The 23,063-nt window shown below is 48.8% G+C and overlaps 1 protein-coding gene across 1 annotated transcript in view; it reads right to left on the minus strand.

Moving 5' to 3' along the window:
- LOC123353779 (complement C3-like) overlaps nt 1-22,526 on the minus strand; it is a 40,437-nt gene extending 17,911 nt beyond the window's left edge. The window contains 22 exon segments of the mRNA XM_044995189.1: nt 1,313-1,472; nt 2,303-2,378; nt 3,966-4,169; nt 4,917-5,003; nt 5,502-5,568; nt 6,562-6,774; nt 7,629-7,768; nt 7,950-8,035; nt 9,062-9,173; nt 9,807-10,007; nt 10,887-10,958; nt 11,694-11,823; nt 12,886-13,047; nt 13,940-14,134; nt 15,385-15,597; nt 16,331-16,477; nt 17,839-17,954; nt 20,776-20,896; nt 20,988-21,090; nt 21,568-21,658; nt 21,823-21,931; nt 22,521-22,526. Of these exon segments, the coding sequence (XP_044851124.1) occupies nt 1,313-1,472; nt 2,303-2,378; nt 3,966-4,169; nt 4,917-5,003; nt 5,502-5,568; nt 6,562-6,774; nt 7,629-7,768; nt 7,950-8,035; nt 9,062-9,173; nt 9,807-10,007; nt 10,887-10,958; nt 11,694-11,823; nt 12,886-13,047; nt 13,940-14,134; nt 15,385-15,597; nt 16,331-16,477; nt 17,839-17,954; nt 20,776-20,896; nt 20,988-21,090; nt 21,568-21,658; nt 21,823-21,931; nt 22,521-22,526 (2,811 nt within the window).
- Between the last annotated feature and the right edge of the window lie 537 nt (nt 22,527-23,063).

Consider the following 23,063-nt stretch of genomic DNA (forward strand, 5'->3'; position numbering starts at 1 on the left):
TCAATAGAGATGCTTCGTATTAAACCAACGTGAGAGAATTTAGCTCACCGGGCCAGTGCTCAGGTCCTGCCACTAGCTCCCAGGCAGCTTCCCGTGCGTTAATGGATCAAGCCCCAGTGACATCAAAAACCAAACTTTGGCCTGTGAAGCACCAAGAAAGCTGCACTCCTCTGGGGCAATGCAAATCACTAAGTCCGGAACGAAGCGCATGAGAGGTGAGGACAAGGCATTCTCAGTTGAGGGGAGCTGGCTGGGGAACCAATGCCTGTGGAGATCAGGCCAGGCCAGAGCCTAAGTGTCTTTAGTAAATGTTGCAAAACTATCCCCTTTGGAGACATCTTTCCACCACGAGAATAACACTCAGAGCACTAACCCCACCACCTTCTAGCTAATAAACCCAGACATGGACACCCCCTAAACCCTGACATGGACACCCCCTTCTGCCCTAAACCCTAATACTGAGACCCCTAACACAGAGACCCCTTAAACCCAGACACTGACAGCCCTAAACCTCAGTGGTGCTGGAATAATTTTTATAGTGGGGGTGCTGAGAGCCATTGAACCAAACTGTAACCCTGTATATAAATGGAAACCACTTCAAGCCAGGGGGTGTTGCAGCACCCTGTGCACCCCTAGTTCCAGCACCTCTGCTAAACCCTGACACCCCTTCAACCCCTAAACCCTAACACTGAGACCCCTAAACCCTACCCTGACACCCCTAAAACTTGACACTTATGCCCCCAAAATCCTGACACCAACATCCCCTTCTACACCTTAAACCCTGACCCTGAAACCCCCAAATCTTGCCTCTGACAACCCCTCCTACCCTAAACCCTAACACTGAGACCACTAAATCCTGACACTGACACCCCCAAAAGCCTTATACCAACACCCCCTTTTGCCTAATAAATCTTAACACTGACACGCCCTAAACCCTGGCACCCCTAAATCCCAACCCTGACACCCCTAGCTCCAGCAATGACCACTTTTTCCACTCCTAAACCCCAAACAACAACAAAACCCAAAATGATCTACCCCCTGCAGAATGTTTACCCCCAACAAGGGAGAAGTGCCAAAGACTCCAGGAAGTCCACTAAGGACTAAATAGATACAATCTGGTCCATTGGGCCTGAATCTCCATTCACTGCTGCCCATGTAACTGCACCGGGAGAGAGAGAGGAGATCAGTCTGTGTGAGCACAGACTTTGGGATGTAGCCCAGTAAGACGTCCCTTTGAATTATGAACCAACAAGTTGCTGTGATGATTGAGGTGGGTAGTGATTGGTGCGTAAAAGTCAAAGGAAACACGTACAACCATCTCTCCGTGGATTACGGGGGCATCTTCTTGGAAGACTCCATCTGGTTTCTGCTTTTCCAGGATCAGCCATTTCACCGCCCCGCAGATAACTTGGTTTTCAATGGGCACCAGTTTCTTAGCCATGGCAAAGACCTTCGCCACGTACGCCGTCAGCCTGAGGGCAGAATCAATCACATCACGATCACTCCTGCCTTCCCAGAACTGCCCTCAGTGTGAAAGCTGGACCGTCTGCACTCAGGTATGAGTTGAGACATTTCACAGCAGTAAATGGAGTGAGGTTCACGTGGGTCAGTTTATGGTAACCTGAATGAGCAGGAGCTAGGGAAAATGTCACCACTTGTCCGGGAAAGCGCATCCAGACACTGCTCCCTATTACGGCTGGCTCTACTTGAGATGTACCGAGCTCTCCCTGCCTGCAGTGGTCTGACCAGGATGGTGGGGTTCAGGGCCCGCTGTGGACAGCAGGCCCCTGGGAACTGGACCGGAGAGTCACCAAACTCAACTTCACATAAGCCAGTGAACAGCCGTCAAGATGGTAACAGTTAGTCTGAGCCAGCTACAAACTAGCCATCTCAAAGTGAAAGGACCTGGAGTTCATTACTAAGGCTGTGAATCTGTCATGGAGGTTGTAGAAGTCACGGATTCCATGACTTTCTGTGACTTCCACAGGTGGTGTGGCTAGTCCCAGGGACTGCCCGAGCATCAGTCCTGGGGGAATTGTGACAGATTTTTGTTACCAATTTGCCTGAGGCATTAGGTGATTAGGCTGATGCTGCAGGATTGGTAAGGGAGGGGATCAAGGAGCACACCTAGTGTTTAAGTTTTAAAGTTTTATTAATAAAATAACAGTGGTTGGGTTGTGTGTGTTGACCTTTGCTCTCTGGTTTTGGGCTGGAGACTGACTTGCTCTGGATCACATATTGCATGTGTAGGGTCAGGCTAACGCTGATCAAGAAGGTGCATTAGAAAACCCACTGTCCTCACCAAGTGCTTGCTGGCCGGTCTTTGAAAGCGGCGTATGAAAAGTCAGGTTTTTTGTAAGCCATTTGCTGCGTGTAACCTGAAACAGGGAGAGGAAGAAGGAGCTGTGCAATGTCTGGCGAGCGTCTAATGAGGACTTTACATGCGTAAGGCAAACAAAGTCAGAACTGTGACCCCTGCCGCTGCTGCATTTGGGAGGCTCTCCCTTTTTCTGCAGGCATATCTCAGGAGGGACACAGCAACTCAAGGGAAGCAAAGGCAGAAAGCTGTCTGGTGGGGAAGCCGACTGGCATGGGCACTGCCCTGTTCCTCACCAGCATGAATCCTCCCTTCGGGGAGGAATGGGGCCAAGTGATTACAGTGTATGGGGATCTGGAAGGCGGGATGCCTGGGTTCTATGCCAGGCTCCGGAAGGGGAGGATGGATTAGTGTTTGGAACAAGGTGCTGTGATTCAGGACTCCTGGGTTCACTTTTCAGTTCTGTCAATCACTGTGTGATGTGCTGTTGTGCAAGTCACCGTCTGCCTCAGTTTCCCCATATTGTAAAAGCTTAAGGGATGGGATCTTTGTAGTTCAGACTCGGTGCCTAATTTAGGCGGCTCACGAGGGGGCCCGCGGTGTAGAGAAAGGGACACCTTGTTCTTTCAGGAGCTAGGCTGAAACCTACCAAGTTCTCTCAATGATCATGAGATTCTCTCTCCTTCCTCGCTACCAAGTGCCAACCTGACACGGATTTGAACTGTGGGTGAATGGCCTCCACCCCACGACCATCCCATCCCCCGCACAACAGCCATGGGCTAGCAATGAACAAGAGCCCAAAAGCCCAGCAGGACTGGAAACGAGGTTGGGTGTTTCTCTGCATAGGAAGGTCTATTCTGAGTTATCATGACTAATGCCGGTGTACACTGGGGGAGGGATATTAAACCTCATGCTTCAGGTCTTAAACCAACCTCTAAAGGGAGCAGGAGACCTAAAGTGGGAGGCAGATTCTCTCTCTATTTTAGGGGCTTATCTGGCCCCCATTCCCATAGTACCCGGGTGACTCACAATCTTCAATGTACCTACCGGGGGTGCCGGAATGGGGGCAGGTCAGGGGGCCATGGCCCCTCCCAGTTTTTTCTTATGGCCTTATGGGTGAGTGACGGGGGACGAGGGGGCGGAGAGGAGAGAGCGGCAGAATGGGGGCCGGAGGAGGTGGAGCAAGGGCAAGGCCTCAGGGGGAAGAAGCCTAGTGGGGCGGGGCCTTGGGGCGGAGCGTGGGTGGCCCACAGGGGGAGGGGCAGAGTGGGGGCAGGGCCATGCGCCGGTGGGAGCTTGCGGAGCTCCTGCCATCTACCCTCACAACTCCCCTGTGCAGCAGGGCACTGCAACTCTCCCAGTTTGCAGAGGGGGAAATAGAGTCACAGAGAGATTAAGTGACTTACTCAACATCACACCAGGAGTCTGTGGCAGAGCAGAGAACTGAAATGGTGTCCCCTGAGTGCCAGGCTAGCTGCCTGATCCCTGACTCTGCTTAACGTGAGGTTTCTGAAGCATTTGGTACCGGCCACTCTCTGAGACAGGTTACTGGGCTAGATGGACGTCGCGGCCAGTCCTGTGCGGCAGTTCCTGTGTCCCTAACGCGAGCCTGAAGCGGGATTTGCTGTCTGGCATGAGAAGTACTTACCTTGCATGATCAACTTGATGGCTTCGGCCCTGCGTTCCACCCCGATCCTTTCCCACTGCTCGGTGCTGTCCAGGTAGATGGTGGCGATGACCGGGGGGGTCATGCCGATCATGTTCTGTTCCCCACAGCCAGACAGCGTCACAATGAGGTGCTTCAGGTTGGCCCCATCGATGGAGTTTTCGACAATGATTGTCACAGGGTTTCCTGGCCAAGGAAATAACATGACGTGAATTTGAGCACGGAGAGCAGGCGCTTGTGGGGACAGAGAGACAGACAGACCTCTCTGCGGGCAATGGCAGATTGAGAGCTCAATGCTGCATGGTGCTGAGCACACCCAAACCCCATGAAGGTTGGATCCTAACCCAGCAACCATTGATCCAGGCCCTGTGTGCTGACAAGGTCCCTGCAATATTCTGAGCATTTCTCACCAAGCCCTCCTAGGTACTTCACTCCAGCTCTGCCAGCGGTGGGGATAGAACCTGGACACTCCCACTCTGAAAGCACCAGCCCTTGCTGGTTGAGCTGAATGGGGTTAAAGGAAGGGTTATTATCCACATTTTACAGATGGGGACCTGAAGCACAGACAGGCTAAGGGATCTGCCCAAACTCACCAGGGACATCTGTGGAAGAGCAAGATCTTGAACTCAGGCTTTTGAAATACTAAGCTAGGCCTCAAACCACTAGGCCATCCTGTCCAGAGACATAGGTTTCCACCTGGGTGCTCCTTATTTCTGTGCACCTGTCTCTCCTGTCAGCGCCTGCTTAGCCACACACTGACAACGACTTTGCTGTTTCTTGGCCATTAATGCTCAATAGTGCACGTAGGCAGTTGTAACAGAACCAAGTGGGTAATCGGTCCACCTCCTGCGAGTGTGGCTACCAGAGACAAATTCATTGCTCTCTTCACTCTGTTTCTAAAGCATAAAACACTTTCAAATCAGAGGCCCTTGCCTTGGATGCTGACTTTGGTCTCCGATTCTGTGTCTGGAACCATGTCATCTATATCTGCCTCTTTCACCTTCACTTCCTGGACTCCCCCTGAAAAGGAAGGACGAGGAGAAGAGACACTGAAATGCCATCTGTCCAGCCAGCTGAGCTTTGCTGCTGGTCCTTGAATAATACTCTACAACACTCATAGAGAGCCCTGCAAAATCCACTGATGTGCTAGGGAAAAGGGAGGGAGGAGACAGCTGAGATGGGAATCAGGAAACTATGAATACGGGGCAGGCAGAGGTGGCTGCATTTCAGTGGCAGCTGAATTGCTCTGCATATGTGGTTCTAGTCTTCCGTGATGAGTCTGATTTTGACCTCCATCTCAGCCAACACAAAACCAATCCCACTGAAATCTCCCACACACGATCGGATGCCAGGGTAGAATTTTTCAGGGAAGTTTGCTGCATATTCGATTAAGGGTTTGGGTTAGATACAAGGGCTCCAAAAACAGAGAGACCCTTAAATTAGCTATAGATTGTGGAATTCTTTGAGACCTTCTGGATGAGAGGTGCCATGTAAACGCAAAGCAGTGCGGCTACTCACCTGGTCCTTTCGCAGATGGATCCAATACTACAGACTTAATTGTTTTGGACATCCTCATCCCTTCCAGCTAGAAAGGAACGACAAGAGCATAGTAAGCACAGTAGCATTCAGAAACAATGAAGAGCAACAGGAAAAGGTGAGCGACTTGCTGATCTTGTGATCAGCGTGAATCAGGAGTGACTCCACTTTGGAAGTCAGCAGTCAAGTGAAACTGAGATCAGGTTCCGTCCCAATGAGTCTGGAATCTGACCTCAACCTCAGGCAGTGTCCCCTTTCATTTTGGATCCTGGTTAGGATACATCCAAGAAGAAGTCCCTAGGCCAAATTCCTCCCTAGCATAACACCACTGATTCCACCACAGATGAACGGGACAAATGTTTCCCAGAAGCTTGGAATGGGCGACAGGGAAAGGATCACTTGACGACTGCCTGTTCTGGTCATTCCCTCTGGGCCACCTGGCATTGGCCACTGTTGGCAGACAGGATACTGAGCTAGATGGACCTTTGGTCTGATCCAGTATGGCCATTTTTATGTTCTTATGAATCTGGTCTACAGAGTCTGGCAGGGCGAGAAAGTGAGAAGCTCAATTCATTCCATCATTGCTCTGTGACCTCCCTGAAGGACTTTTCTACTCCCTGATCTTCAGTGGAGGATCTTCCTCTCACCCAGCATTGCAGTGATCTCCTGGGGTGGGCCAATGGGATGCCCTTCACAACCCACCAATGCTGCTCCTTTGCTGAGTGATATGAGGTTCTCCCTGGGTTCACTGAGTCTACATTGATTCCAGCACCCGCTGATCCAAGGAGCAATTCCCTGGGCCTGAGGAAATGAACCTAGGTCTCTTATATCCTCTTATATAGAGGATCGAGTGCAAGATAACCAAGTCAGCCCCAGCCCTGCTGTAGTTGCCACAGGGGAGGGGAGGAAGTGGGACGAGGATGGAGATGCAGGGTATTAATTTAATAGGTTAAGGTACAGCACCAATTCCAGAAGCCAGCCAATCTGGCCTCCAGCCTCTTGCCATCCAGCAGGTATCATGCCCCCATCACCTGATACCTACCACAACCTTCAGTTTCTTCTTCACGCCATCAGACACAAAAGTGCCCCACACCGCTGCCTTGACCTCAATGTCGTGAGATCCCAGCTGCAATGGCACAATCACTAATGGCACGGCCAGGGAGGACTTGGCTTTGATGTCAAGGATCTGCCGGTATTTAGCCTTGGAAGTGGATGCGCTGCAGAAAACTGGGTTGTGCATCAGCTCCAGGCGGACCTGAGACGAGGACAGAGATTCATGAGCAGGCAGTCTGCACACCATGACACTGTAGGGCATTGATCCAAAACGTATCCTCTGACTGGAGTTTGCCTTTAATCTTAATAAATAACAGACAGGACTGTACTTACAAAGCATGTGACTGTATCCTGACCTCCTTCCTGAGAGGCCCTTCAGGACCATCCCCAGTTCTGTCTTGCCTCAGAGAGGCTCTCAGCCTGTGGTGTTCTTGAGTGGAAGTAATGAGACCCTCCTGGTCTGAGTCAGCATGAAAGCTCCAAACCTGGCACCTATTCACAGATTTGTAGGCCCAGCCAGAGAAGAATGGCAGTCGGAAGGGGATTTTTTTTAAATCTCCCTCTATATCATGCAATCTTGCCAGAAGCTGGGAATAGGCAACAGATCACTTGATGATTGCCTGTTCTGTTCATTCCCTCTAGGGCACCTGGCACTGGTCACTGTCAGAACACAGGATACTGGGCTAGATGGACCATTGGTCTGACTGTTCTTAACTGGGTGGATTCCATAGCCCTGATCCTGCAAGGTGCTGAGCACCCAACAAGGTCAATGGGAGACAAGGGTGTCCAGCTCCAAAGAGATCAGGCCCTAGAAGAATCACAGAATATCAGGGTTGGAAGGGACCTCAGGAGGTCATCTATTCCAACACCCAGACAGATTTTTACCCCAGTTCCCTAAGTGCCCCCCTCAAGGATTGAAGTCACAACCCTAGGTTTAGTAAGCCAATGCTCAAACCACTGAACTATCCCTCTCCACCATGTTGTTTTCGTTTGGCTGTCTGTCAAAGCATTGACACCTCAGGTCCATTGCAGAGCCCCATGAGGCGGTGAGCTTACCTTAATTTGTTGTTCTCGATAGTTGTAGAGAATAGCCCGGATTTCCACCTGCTCATTCCTCACTACAGAGTAGGGCAGACAGAGGTCGATGAAAAAATCTTTCATTACTGTTATCTCATAGGGGTCAGCCACACAGATCCCTGCAATGGGGAAAGACCCAGGGTCAGAGACAGGGGGGCTTATACTTTAGTCCTGAAATGCGTCTGCTGTCTCCTCGATTGTTCCATCTCACTGTGGCCTTTCCAAGGCCCATTGTGGCCTGGGGTCTTTTCCCCATTAGCTTTTCTGCCTGTTCTCTGGAGAACTTGTGGTGTTCCTCACCTTTGGTCTCTGAAAGGCTCACAGCCAGGACTTCCCAGGTGGTGATGGAATCCTTCAGGAAAATGGGCACTGTCCTGGAAGAAATTCTACATGGAAAGAGAAAGACAGAGCTGTTACAGAAGGAAGGAGCTAGGACTCATGGACATTCCCCAGCTAGGGGGCCAAAATCAAAGGTGGGCAAACTACATACACATCCACCCTGCGGGACCCTCCTGCCTAGCCCCTGAGCTCTTGGCCCAGGAGGCTAGGCCCCGGCCCCTCCCCTGCTGTCCCCTCTCCCCCGCAGCCTCAGCTCACTGTGCCACAAGTGCAATGCTCTGGGCAGCGAGGCTGGAAGCTCTTACCGGGCAGCGCAGCTGCAAAGCCGGCCTGACCCGGTGCTCTGTGCTGTGCGGTGGTGTGGCTGGCTCCAGTTGGACAGCATGGCTGCCTGTCCTGGTGCTCTGGGTGGTGCAACTGTAACACCACCAGTGCTCCAGTAAGGGAAAGGGGCAGGGAGCGGGGATAGAGGGCAGGGGAGTTCAGGGTGGTGGTCAGGGGGAAAGGGTGTGGATAGGGGGCAGGGCGGTCAGAGGGCAGGGAACAGGGGGGTAGAATGGGGGCAGGGGTCCTCAGGGGGGTAGTCAGGAAGGAGGAGGGGGGTTGGATGGGGTGGCGGGGGGCAATAAGGGGCAGGGATTCTGGGGCAGTCAGGGGACAGGGAGGGGTAGATGGGGCAGGAGTCCCAGGGGAGAGGGCGACTGTCAGGGGACAAGAAGCAGGGGTGGTGGGATATGGCGCAGGGGCCAGGCCACATCTGGCTATTTGGGGAGGCACAGCCTCCTCTAATCAGCTCTTCATGCAATTTCAGAAACTCGATGTGGCCCTCAGGCCAAAAAAAGTTTGCCCGCGCTGGTCGAGATCCTTCTATCTTAGGACTGAGGTCCTTCTTCGGCGGCGCAATGGGAGCGGAACTGGAAGCTCCCGTGCACCCTGTGGGAAGCGCACAAAATGCCACCCCCCGAATTGCCTAGGGTCACCTAATGGAAGCGCCGGCCCTGGTAGGAGCTACACCATACCACATCTGAATGTGGCCCTTTGATGAATGGGAGTGGCACGCCACATGCTCTTACCCCAGTTCATTTGGTCGCTCAGTCAGCTGCTCCACTTGCCACAGCCAGCTCTCTGGAAACTGGCTCCTTGAGGTGATATCTTCGTCGGACATGAAATCTTCATCCAGGTCACCTGGGAAATCAAATCACAGACCGTCTGGCTTTGCTGTGACACTGATTGGGATGGGGCAAACCTGAAAGGATTTGGGGGTTGGCCTATTCTAGAACTGATCTGAAAGCATCCCTGGTTTGACCTACATTGCCAAGTTTTGATGCTGCCAGCCCAGAAGAGCATGAATTAGAATGTGGTTGAATGGCTGGATGGGAAGCCACAGGCTTCTCCTCTCCATGCCTGCCTTTCTGTTCCCCCATGAGCTAGCCTTTTCTGGGCTCCTATAACACTGGTATAAGCCACTGGCTCAGTGCTACATGTGCGCCCTCTAGTGGATATTCTGCAAAGGTAAGAGCCTACTACTATTCCTAGCTAGGGAGTTACCCCTTTAGCTCAAGTGGTAGAGGACTGTGCTTTAGAAACAAAGGTTAAACCTCAGCGGCAACCTGTGAAGAGGTTATTACCCTGACTCATCTGGGTCCCCATATCAACATAGTGCAAGACTAACAGGATTGCTGCCACTGCATTCAAGCCCATCTCACCCCGGGGGGATCTGTGAACATGAGCAGGGTTGGGTCACATGGCACGGTCTTATTTCGCTAACAATTCCCCCTGTCTTGTTCCTCTGAGTGATATTGAAACCCTGGTACTTGCTTCTTGCAAGTTCCAGATGGAGCTCCCGCTGCAGCTTGTAACGTATCGTCTTGATATAATTGCAGCAGTCGAGGAAGGTCTTCTTGCATTCATCTGTATCCAGGATGTACCCAACCCGCTTCTCACAGCTGTGCCCCATGGGGTTCTCATGCATCCCGTCTTCACAGCATTTCTATAGCTTCCGGTCCTGGTAATCTGCCGCTGAAATGTACAAGCCAGAAGATCATTCCAACCAAGCTTCTTCTAGTCCTCACTCTCTCTCTCTCTGTCTCTCTCTGTCTCTCTCTCATTAATTTACTAGTAGACATGGCCAAAGAAGGAACATAGGAACTGGCACTCTGCTCTGTCTAATCCAGTATCTTGTCTCTAACAGTGACTAGCACCAGCTGCTTCAGAGAAAGGTGCAAGAAACCGCATAGCGGAATAACCTGCCCACAGAGAAGTTTCTTCCTAAATCCAATCAGAGGTTGGCTCATCCCCTGAAGCATGAGGGTGTATAGGTCTTCTTAAAAAATCCTATCCTATGGAATGGTGAACATTCTCCTTTTCCATGTAAATGGCTCATCATTTTTGAATCCTACTAGGCTCTTGGCCTCAATACAATCCTGTGGTGGTGAGTACTATGGGTTAGTTATGCATTGTGTATGAAAATATTTGCTTTTATAAATTCTTAATTAGAAACCATTCAGTTGGGTTGAGTGTCTCCTTGTGCTTCTATAGGTAATGTAACAATGTAGCTGTTGTTGTTATTTGAGTTGTGTAGCACTTTGGGTCCCCGTCATGGCCCAGAACCCCACAGTGCTGGGGGCTGAACCAACACAGAACAGAGAGACGATCCGTGCCCCAAAGAGCAAGTTACCATTCATTGTTTTCTATACCTCTCTCGCATCCCCTCTATAAACTGACCAGTTCCAATCTCTCCCCATGTGGAATTCTATCCAGACTCCCCCATCTCCTGCTACAGGAAATGCAGCTGGCAGGAGGCTGTAGGAGGGTGAAACTGGTCACACTAGGGAATTGCATTCCTGCTTTGCATGCTTGCTTTGACCAAGGATAGCAAATCCCCTGATTAGTACCTACTTTTGATTGCCTTATACTCAATGAGCTGAACTGAGCGACGCCGGCGTTTTGCTGGCTGGGGACACTCTGGATCTGCAGAAGGAAGTGAGAAACAGAAATTAAAAACCCACCTACCAAGTGAGGCCTACACTCAACTTGCTGCCATTTCTCTGTGTGGATGTAACAGGGTAACTTTCAGACACCACATCTGGTCAATTCCCAAATTTCTGAGAATGGTCTAGGCCTCAGTGAGCAGAATCCCATTGATTTAGGGGGAAATCAGGAAACCAGAAAAGCCATTTTGGCACATAACATATTGCTCCTTCCTGTCCCAGCTGGAAGCCACATGAGAGCTGTTGGGCAGATGCTCAGCCAGCCAGGGCAACCAAAAAGAGAGGAGAGTGAAGGAAGCTTCATTCCTTCCTCCCTTCTAGCGCACTGGCCCAAAAAGCCTGTAGCCTGGGGCAGAGATAGCCAGAGAGAAGCACCAGCCATCGGCCCGTCCCTTCCAGGCCAGGGGGAAGAAAGCTACTTTGAAAGTGGGAGAAACCTAGTGAGCTAGGAGAGAATCTTTGAATCCCCTCCTTGGAATCATCCCATTCTTAAAATTAATCCCTCTTTTAATAGGTGGGCTCCAGTGAGAATTCAGGACCTTATTCTCATCCCCCACTGTAACCCCAAGATTTCCATTCCTAGGCCGTTCCAGTGGGATTTGTCCTGCTAGACCGATGTCCCTACTCTGGGCTTGTGGTGTAGGTCACTGTGCCTTGCTTTGCTGACTCTTTCCTCCCTTCCTCCATCGCTCATGGCGACCATTCAGAGTGATACCTGTTCTCTGGGGGGTGGAAATCCTACTGCTTGTCTCCAGAGCCAGTCCAGCATCCGTAAATACCCCCAGATTGTTCTTTCCACTGCCAGCCGTACAGCCAATGTCACTCTTCTCCACTGAGTCCCAGATCTATGAAGCGCAAATACAATGGTCCAGCATGATCCCAAAGCATTATACAGGCTGTGAGCCAGATTCTGGTTTCAGGTACAACCGGGCAATCTGCAGTAACTCCACTCACTTCCTTTGACTTGTTCTGTGTTTGCAGCAGTGTAAATTAAAGTAAAATCTGAGCTGTAAGTAAAGGCCATTCTGCACCAGCAACACAACCGATTTTAGGAGGAGAAAGAAAGAATTATGCAGCCAGTTGAACCCAGACAGAGGAGGATGTTTAGGCAGAGAGAAATTAAATACCAAAATTAGAATTCAGCCAGAGCACCAGGGCCCTGACCCTTGTTGAAAGGGTCACAGGATATTTAATTACCAGAACCCGTGTTTGATAAGTCAGCTGAGAAATGGCACTTTCAGTAGCATTGCGTCCCCTAAAACCTTGATAGGGCCCGGGGATCAGTGCTGACTCAGAAGAAAGCACACCCTCTGTTGAGTCACTAACACTTTTCCCTGCAGCACAGCGCCCCCTAATGTTGCACTGGGACATTGGGTTCAGCTCTGACTGGGAAGGGAGAGTGCCCCCTATTGAGCCCCCACTCCACTCAATACAGCACAGCATCCGCTAGCGCCACATTGGGGTCATTGGGTGCAGCTCTGACTGTGGAGGGAGAGCGCCCCCTACTGAGCATACCCCCACTCCCTGATGTACAGCACCACCATGGGCACTGAGGTGAAAACTGCCTCTGAAGGGAGACCGCTCCCTATTGCATCACCCACACAGTTCCCTACAGCCCAGCACCATCTGGATCAACACTGTCCAAAGGGCAGGGTGTCCTTTAGTGTGTCCAGAACAGCGCTCCCTACAGTACCCTGGGTTTCACTGGGTGTCTCCCATCCAAATACTGACCTGGCCCGGCCCAGCTCAGTTAAAGTACAGTGGAGCTCACACCCCAAGCGGCAGCTCTGCAAACAAAAGGCTCACTTCGCTTGTCGCCATCCTGGGGCGTCAAGCAAGGATAAGAGCCAAGCTGCATTTTCCGCTATAAACATCACAAGTTACAACCAACATCTTTCATACCCAACCTTAGATTGTGTAATTTTGTGCTTTTTGTTCAGAACGTAGACACCTTTGTCCACGGCCACCAGGCCGACATAAGCTTTGTGGTCTCCTTCCAGCTTGAGTTTCATTGGAGTTCCCGGTTCATGGATTCTCCTGTCTTCGTTGGAGGCTCCTTTCACCACTAGCTGTATGAAAGAGAGGGAAGGGAGAGGTTTTGTTTTAAAGCAGAGGGAGCAGCTAAGAGCTCGTCCTTTGCAAAACATAGGAGAAAAGGAGGTAAGATCTCAGCTTCCTTGAGCATCCGAAAGTCTAGTTCTGATCTCAGTGGCAGCTATGTAAATCTGGAGTAGTTCCACTGACTTCAGTGCTGTTACTCCATATTCATAAGGGTGTAAATTGAGAGCAGAATTGGACCCAATCTCCATGAGGTCCCTTTGTTCGAGCCATGACGGAAAGGTGACTGTGTCCCTCAGGCAGCCCTGAGAAATCTACAAAGTTTGAACTGTAATGGATCTGCTCCGTGGGCCCAATTCTGATCTCACACTGGTGTAAATCAGAAGCAATTAACTGGAGTTACAGCAGCTCAGCATTGTAGTTACATCACAGTCAGGTCCCCTATAGGCATTAGGAGTTACATCTGCTGAATTCATGGGCCAAAAATAAGAATCTTACTCCTGTTAGCCCTGAAGAACCAGCCCAGCCCTGGGAAAGGGAACTGGAATCAATTCTGATTTTCCAAATCATCAATAAAATGGCTAATTTTGGTGCAGATACAAAGCCAGATACTCAGCTGGCGCAAGTCAGTATAACTCCATCCACTTCAATCCACAGACTCTTTATTGCTGAGCTAGAGGGAACCACAGCTTGACTACCGTATCCCAGAGTGCATTGACAGCATTGACTTGTGGGGGCTGGGGAACATCTTTGTACATGCAAATCGATCAAATCTGATCCAGAATTTGCTGGGAGACAGTCAATGAGAAGCCCCACGGGGCCATTTTTAGAGTCCCTTTTGAGAGTCAGTAGGCCCCTTCATAGGTATTAACATATAGAAGGCCAACTTGAATATCAACCTACCGTTCCCATGCAAGTGTTCTGGATGTCCAGCCAGACCGAGTCTGCTACAATCTCCGAATTTCCTACTTGGTAGTAAGCCACGATGCGGAATGAAGGGATGAGGTCTGGAGTAATGGGCAGGGACATGGTCACCAGATTTTGTCCCACCTGCCTGGCCTGTCTCCCTACATGAATGATCTTCCCTTTGTTCAGGATCTAACAGGGAAAAATGAGATGTGGATTGTTAAAGGCCACAAGAGTTAACACAATGGGTGATTCAGATTCCATGAATCTTCCCATCCACCTGTTTTCTACTAGTAAGAGACGGTCACTTGCAACTTTTCAGATAGGCATTTACATCTGAGCGGAGAGAGGAAAATAAGCTAAAATCCATGTGTTGCAGGAATAGGCTCTAGATGCAGTGGTGCTAATATTCACCAAATCTGATTCCCAAATCTGAGTATTGTTTATGTTTCACCAACAGAGACCACCCCTCCTTTCCCCCATCCCACTCACCAAATATACTTCATATCCGCGCTTTATGGCAACTTTATTATTTGATTGTCCAGCTCTAAAAATAACAGAGTGGACCTACTACTCTGCACTGAAAAAGTCGCAGTAACGTCTAGTGTTCAGAACAGGGAACTGATAGTAGGGACTCCTGGGTTCCATCCCCAGCTCGAAGAGGAAATATGCTCTAGTGAGTGCACGGGGAGGAGTCAGGACTCCTGGTTCCAACCGCAGATCGAAGAGCAAGTATGGTTTAGTAGCGAGTGCAGAGGCATGGTTGTTAGGACTCCTGGGTTCTGTCTCCAGCTCCTGGAGGAAGTGGGCTCTATTGATTATCACAGGGCCTAGAGTCAGTAACCAGAAGTGGATAAGGGGTCATCCCCATGCCTGACTTTATTTCATTCACACTGCGATGGGGTGCTGGGCAAAGGGTTGCAGCTTCAGCCCTCTGTCATGCCCACTCCTCACTAGGGGAACAAATTAGAGCAGGCTGGAGGTAACCTGGCCCTAATTGAAGAGGCAGAGACATCTGCTACCTAATTAGCCTGTGGCTGCATAAAAGTCTCAGGGGAAGGAAGCAGAGGAGAGCAGGAGAAAAGGATAAAGGAAGGGAATGAAAGCAGGGAGGTAGCTCTCCCTCCCTCCTGCCTGCGGACGATGAAGGGTTCCTTGTTCATGGTGAAACAGTGGTGGGAACAAGCCTGAGAATAAAGTGCACCAGTGCACTGTGTTTACTAAACCCAGGGTCTCAGAGTGACTTTGTGAACCTAGCAGAGGCAGGAGCCAATCGGGCCCTGCCACACTCTGCTATACACATAATCAATACGCTGCCTGACTGGGAAGAATTATCTGCTACAGGTTCTCCTTACATGCAGTGGGACTATTAAAGGACATGTGGAAACTCAGATGATGCCTAAGTTCCAGGAGATCCCAGTACCCAGGGACGCAGCACTTACTATGTAGGTGAAATACTTGATCTGGTCCAGAACAGCTGGACTGTTGCTCTTCAGGTGGAAATTCACAGGTAAGTTGTCTCCAGATTTGAGCTCAGAAGCTGTCACCGCCAGATGGAGATAGTTTTTAGAATTTCCTTGGGACTCATAGGCTTCAGCCACCATGGACTTAGTGGCCTGGCGGCTTGCTGGGAGGTTGGGATGGGCAGTTTTTACCTGCAGGAGAGGTGGAGATAAAATCCTAGTTGAATCTGGGAGTGAGCTTAGGGTCTCTAGCCCCTCACGCTGGGTCACACCATGAGCAATTGCAAAAGAAGCTTCCCTGAAATGCCATTGTTGGTGGATTCTGCTGCTAACAGCCATTCTAAGCATGACACTTCAGAGAAATGCCAAATGCCACTTTTAATTGGCTATCGCTTCAGCACAGTCCTGCTAGGACTCCAGATTTCTAGACTGTCAAAGAACATGTCCCTGAACAGAGGAGACACCCTTGCCCCTTGCAGGAGAGGTGAGATGAATATAGAGGGACTCTCTCCTCAAGCGGCTGGACACAGATAGATCCAGTGTTCTCTTGGGCTTTGTAGCTTGAGCCTACTGTCACCTCACAGGGTCTTCACACTAAGCAGCCATGCGCTGTCTGCAGGCCTCCTTTGCTGCATGGTGGGTACCTTCATTGTGGCAAGGGGACTAATCTGGACCTTCTTATGCCCATGTCAATGTTTTCTGGGATCTCTTCTGGCCCCATGATGGAGCACTGGTTACATGGTGATCGGAGCATCTCCAAAACCCAATGGCATACAGAAAACTGACCCCAGGCGCAGATGGAATGCACAGAGTTCAGTTACCCCCCTGCTTAGTGCATGAGAGGGGAGTGAATGCCACCAACAGGGCATTGCCCTCGGGGTGCATATAGTACTTAGCCCAGACTCAGCGTTAGAAGGTTACTCACCGTGATGGGAACCTGCGACTTATCACCGGGCATGTTTATAATCAGCTTGGCAGTTCCATCTCCCTGGGTCGACCCAGCCAACTGGAATCCTTCAGCCTGTACTGGGACATGGGGGGCTGGAGAGCCATCAGGGTTTGTGACGTAGACCTGAGGGGCACGATCAAAAAGGGATCCATCAAATAAGGGGTGCAGCTCTCCCTGCATCCTAACTTCAAATCAAATTGCATGTGTAGCATCTCAGGTCCATACCCTCAAACTTCAATGGGAATTAGGCACCTAAATAACTCTGAGGAATGGGACCTTAATGATCTGCTGTATCACAGCACATTTTAAAAACTGCAAGCATACAAAAATATAAAACCACAACTTCAACCCTTCTCCTGAATTCAGTTTACACTTTTATACACCCAACAAAACAATATACAAAAATTAAGAATAAATTGATTCATGTAGGCCAGAGAGGAAATTAATTTCACACTAATCTTTTCTTGTTTTGGCCCCAGGCAAATAAGGCAACTGCCCATCTAACCAAAACACACAGAGGGAACACACACACACAGCCAACTGTTATCAACATTAAACAGAGCAGAGCACCACACTGGTGGCATCTGACAACAGTACCCACGCTAGCTTTAATATCACTCCCCCGGGTCCTGGAACAGTGAAGCCAAGGCAGCGTGAGCATCAGCGCGGGCTAGCGCCATGAGTAATTATCCAGGGTGGGCTTGTGTAGCTAGCGCTGCCGCAGTTTCACTGTTCCTGGATCCAAGCTAGGTGATGGAAGCTAGTTCAGGGATGTCAGCTAGAGCTCCCCGTGACTGCAGTCTAGACGTACCCTTCGAGTGCTGACTAGACCTGGGTCTGAAAACCCTCAAGACTGCAGAGATCAAGGGCATTGCAAAAGCCATGGGCATTTTAAAGGTTTAAACCTATTACGCTGTTGCTCCAAACCAGATAAGCAGCTGCTTCGATGGACTCCCTTTCCCCCCCTCCCTCCCGCCGTGCTGTTTCTCTCCTCAAGCAAACACTAGCTGTAGACATTCATCCCCCTGCCTGCCTCATTCACAGCAAACAAGAGCTGTGTTTGTTTTTTAGATAAGCAGCTCCGGGAGCCCCAAGTTCACAACAAAACAAAGAGAGGCATCATAACAAAACAAAGAGAGTTCTTTAGTTAAAAGCATTATGGGAAAATCTGGAGGCCAATTACAGCGCTTTTGGTGGCTACACTGGCGGAGCAGCGCTGCATCACCGGCGCTGCAATAGTTATACCCGAGGCAGAGCAGGAGTACAGCCAGCGCTGCAGCCAGGGAGATGCAGCGCTGTATGTGCCTTGCACGTGTGGACGGTGAGTAAGTTGCAGCGCTGTAAACCCACCACCAGCGCTGCAACTCTCCAGTGTGGCCAAGCCCTAAGTTCTTATACCACCCTCATCACCCTAGTACCCACAGTTCTCTCCTCTTTATACACCTTGAGTAACAATGGGCATGATCCAGAAGAAGAGTTATTACCATGAGTTCAAATGGCATCCCCGGCTTGAAGTACTTGGGTGATTTTGTGAAGTGGATCTGATAGGGAGATGTCACAATGTTAATTCCGGTTCTCTCCGCTTCCACCATGTCGCTGCCTACAGAGAAAAGCCCATGGGTCAATTAAAACTGAGCGAGGCAATACAAATTTTGTCCTTAAGGTCCAGGCTAAAACACAAGGAATAGGCCATGGTCAGATGTTGATTCTTATGATTTCATCATGAGTCTCCTGTTTAAATTCCTTGTCTTCAAGCCCCAGCTGCTAGAATCACCATATGGCATGAGAATCTCAGCTGTCATTTAAAAGAAGAAATAAGTTTCTAACCCTCCTGGTTGCAGAGAAAAGCTTCAAAACACATCCCAAGTGCGATCTAACACCTCAAAAGCCAGGAGAGAATGAAGAAGCACCCAAAGTTTATTATTTAAAAAAACCTCATGATTTTTTCATATGATCTCTTGATTTTGGGAGTGGGGGGACTGACTTGTGATTTTTGCACATTAGGGGTTGGCATTACTGCAGGACATTGAGCCTGATTCTGTTCTCACACCAGTATAAATCAGAAATAAGTCCCCTGTAGTCAGTGGCACTGTAGCAGTGAAAACAGAATCAGTCCCTTTCATGCTAAAATGACTTATTTTAGCTTTTAAAGATGCAACAAGAAAGAACAAAAACAAAGTCTCTGAGAGAGAGAGAGAGAGAGAGCACAGTGTGTGTGTATCTATATAATAAGATTCCAGGATTGTCACTCTGTCCATGTACCACTCTGAAGCCTAGAACATCTGTTGCATCTGTGTGAAGTGATGGAAGCAGCTATACAAGCAAGACAAGGTCTCTTTTTAGTTACAATATCACCAGGTTCAATCGTCTCTGGGATTTGAAGTCTGTTACAGGCCAATTTTTAAGTCCCCAGCCATTCTGACTTTACCAGCCTGGTATACAGCTCCAGTAAGGCATATGCCATGCCAAGAGTCCTAGACCATTGTGATAATCACACACAACTTTACCAACCAATCACCACCCTTACTCTACTACTAATTTGCATGCAGTAATGTCATTGGTTGTTTGCCACACCCATGCAATGGCACAGGCTTTCAGCTACTAATTTCATCTGTAACAAGCTACAGCTGCTCAGAACAGAATGGCTGCTCCCTCTGCAGAGAAAGTTTAGAAATCATAGCTATGTAGAGCTGGAAGGGACCGCAAGAAGTCATCTACTCCATCCTCCACACTGAGGCAGGAGTAAGTATGCCCAGACTATCCCTAAGAGCTGACCCAGAGCTCTTAGAAATGGTAAGCTGCAATGCACAGAAAACAAAGGTGCAACAGTTTCAAGCTACTTTTGCTGGTGTAAATCTGGAGTTATTCCGGGTGTGACACTACATCCCATATTCTTTATAGAAATATTGTTATAATATAATTACAGCATAACTGAGATATGTTTTATGCAAGATGGGTCTTGTGAGATATCATTGGAAAGGTTATGATTTACTGAATATGAATATATATGCATATATCATTTTTGTATCTTAAGTTAGAAATATTTACTATACATTGTATTACAAAAGTATTTGCACCTGGAGAACGCCCACCAGACAAAATGCCATCAGTCTGGCTGGCTAGCTGGATACAAGTCAATAGACTATTAGGGAGAACAATAGGACTTTGAAGAGGGTAATCTCCCATCTTCCTGGGATGCTGCAAATGGACTTTGAGTTATGGCTGCAAGGTCATATGATTAAGTCACCTGATACTAGACTCCATAATAAAATTAGTACTTTTCCACTGGCCAGGGGTGGGAATCACCCTGGAAGAGAAGCAACAAAGAGTTCTGTGGCACCTTATAGACTAACACATGTATTAGAGCATAAGCTTTCGTGGGTGAATACATCTGTTAGTCTATAAGGTGCCACAGCACTCTTTGTGCTTTTTACAGATCCAGACTAACACGGCTACCCCTCTGATACTGGAAGACAAAGGATTCCCGCCATATGTAAAACTTATTTAAAGCAGGGAAGTGAGATAATCAGGGTCAGTTCTTCACTGAATGCCCACCCAAGATGACTGCTGAAAACACCTAAGACTGATCTGGGGAAGACAGGACTGAACTCAGGCTAGAGTGTTTCTGGCCTGTGAAAGAAATACCTGGAGTTTTAAGCTGCAAGCAAGAGCAGCTTGCCTTCAAGAAACTCTGCAATCTGCCTAAAACAACATTTAGGGTGAGAAATTACTGCTTGTAACCAATTTCTTTAGTATCTGAATTTATCTTTCATTTTTGTTTTGTTTGCTGGATAACCTGCTTTGATCAGTTTGCTATGCCTTATAATCACTTAATATCTATCTTTTGTAGTTAATAAACTTGTTTTTGTTTTCTCTAAAACCAGTTTGTGGAATTCATAACTGGGGAGCAAAAAGCTGTGCATATCATCCTCCACATTGAGGGAGGGGGTGAATTTCATGAGATTACGTTGTACAGTTCTCTGTGCAGTGCAAGACGGTACAATTTTGTGTTTACACTCCAGAGGGGGTGTGCACTTGAGTGCTGGGAAATTCCTTAGCTGAAGCCTTCCCGTGCAGAGCTGATTTCAGTGTCTGTGTCTTTCTGCAGCTGGGTGTCCCCCTACCTGTGTCTGTGCTGGAGGAGGCTTGAGAGGGCCTGGATCAGCAGGACAGTGTAAGGGAGCCCAGGCTGGTGGAAAGGGCAGGCTCAGTGGTACCCCAGCGAGGGGGAGGAACCCATCACACCAGATTTACCTCAGAGCGAATGAGATCAGAATCTGGCCTGCAGCTTTTAAGATCTGCAGAACCCTAAGCAGATAGGGCCTTATGCATCTAAATCAACACCTTGAACTGCACTCGGCACCAGTTTGGAACACCCAGTGAATAAAGCACTTGGCTGTGCACTTATTGCTGATGCTCACCAGATTCTGTCAAAACGGTGACAGAGACGTAGAGCGAGTGGCCAACCAGTTCGTTCAGGTTGGCAAACCGAGCCTGAAGCATCGCTCTGGTCAGCGTTGCTTCCCCATCTCCGTCTTCTATCTAGGAAGGGAGAGAGAGTTTCATGACCTCACCCACACAGTTTCCCAGGAGGCATGAATCCCTCCTCACCACAGCTGAGAACAAGAATTACCGAGATTCTCTTGAGAGACTGTGGGATACTCCTCTTCTCATCATCCACCATCACGCCAAAGAGGACAAAGGCATTGCCATCTAGTTTTTTCCCATATAGGTACCTGGAGGAGATACGGATGGGTAAGAGGTAAGATAGGTAAGGAAACCTATTGCTGAATATTATGGCCTCATGCCACCATTCTCCTCTATAGGCCCAGCTCCTTGGTCAGTTTCTCTCTCCCATGTTCCACCATGGTAAGACGTGGACCATCATGGCTACGGTGCATTATGGGAATTTAATTCCAGATAGCAAGTCCAGCCCATGGAGAAGAATGGAAAAATGAAACACCTGAATGGCAACTCTCATGAGGCACCGTGCCAGCATTTCTGGATCACAAGGTTTTCAGACTTCCCCCCCCCCCACTTTTGGACATTGGTTTTTGGATTAAAAAAAAACAGAAAAAGGATGCTCTTCGTGAAAAAAAAATATTTAGTGGAAAACATTCCCAAAGCGATGCAAGACTTAGGTTTCTTTCTGCACTAAAACCTGTGGTTGCTACCCCACTCAGCTGATCCTTTCCACCCACTCACAGACTCACCTTGCAGTGATAGAAACCCTGAAGTCTTCATTGCTATCGATGTATAAAAACTTCTCAGATGGTTCCAATATGACTTCGAAACTTGGCAACACTGGAGAAACGAGAGGAGAAAAGGAGAACATTGAGCTTGTAGGAGAGGGTGGGTGGGTTGCCAGCAAAGCCAAGCCGAATGCAGAGTCTGCTCCAAGATGGTGTCAGGAGAATAGAGATAGACCCGCTCCCTGAGCCTAGGCCTGGTGGGTGCCAGATTCTTACCGTACTCCTTAACATCAAATTGTGCACTGAAGGTCTGCTGAGGGGAGTCTTCATACCTGGCTGTGATCTTCCAGGTTCCCAGACTGGAGGAAGGAAATAAGAAGGAACACTGAATGCACTTAACACGCACATTTCGCAAGGTCCACCTGGCTCACTTGTTTCTCCAGTAATTTTATCGGTTCCTGAAGGTAAATCTGAGCCATACATGGAACTCAAGTTGTCTTCAGGGAACTACAGAGAACCTCAGACAAGTCATTTTTTGCTGCACCTAGATGTTTTCATGAACCAGAACTAGAGGCAGGGACTTGGAACAAAACATCAACCTTTGGCCAGCAAGGTTTGGGAAGTTTGGATCGAAACTTTGTGGCCGGCACTTGTTTCTACAGTCTGCGTGGATCAAAACGCTCAATCCAAGCATCCCCAAATTTAAGGAAACTCTAATCCAAACCAAAATCAGGGCCCTCACTCACCACTGATGCAATTTTCAGAGTAGTTGAGCATTCATAAATCCCACTGAATGGGAGGTAGGATGCTCAGCACTTTTGAAAAACAGGCCAACAGGGCCTAATCCTGCCTTCACATACTCTGGAATAAATCAGGAGTAATGGCAAGGAAGTCAGTGCAATTTCATTCTGGTGTCTGCATAGACTTGGAAAGATTTTTTTTTATTGATACGTGTCATTGATTTCACTGTGCACACGCATACCGACAAAAACACATTTATATAAATAATATCAAAATTTACAGACAGGCAAAGCAAGAAAAATGCTGCTTGAGAACTTCACAGCATCATAGAACTGGAAGGGACCTCGAGAGGTCATCTAGTCCAGTCCCCTGCACTCAAGGAAGGACTAAGTATTATCTAGACCATCTCTGACAGGTGTTTGTCTAACCTGCTCTTAAAAATCTCCAGTGATGGAGATTCCACAACCACCATAGGCAATTTATTCCAGTGCTTAACAACCCTGAAAGTTAGGAAATTTTTCCTAATGTCCAACCTAAGCCGTCCGTTGCTTCTTGTCCTATTCTCAAACGTTAAGCAGCACAATTTTTCTCCCTCCTCCTTATAACAATCTTTTATGTACTTGAAAACTTATGTCCCCCTCAGTCTCCTCTTTTCCAGACTAAACAAACTCAATTTTTTTCCAATCTTCCCTCATAGCTCATGTTTTCTAGACCTTTAATCATTTTTGTTGCTCTTCTCTGGACTCTCTCCAATTTGCCCACATCTTTCCTGAAAT

This window comes from Mauremys mutica, chromosome 20, assembly GCF_020497125.1.
Source record: "Mauremys mutica isolate MM-2020 ecotype Southern chromosome 20, ASM2049712v1, whole genome shotgun sequence".
Lineage (NCBI taxonomy): Eukaryota > Metazoa > Chordata > Testudines > Geoemydidae > Mauremys > Mauremys mutica.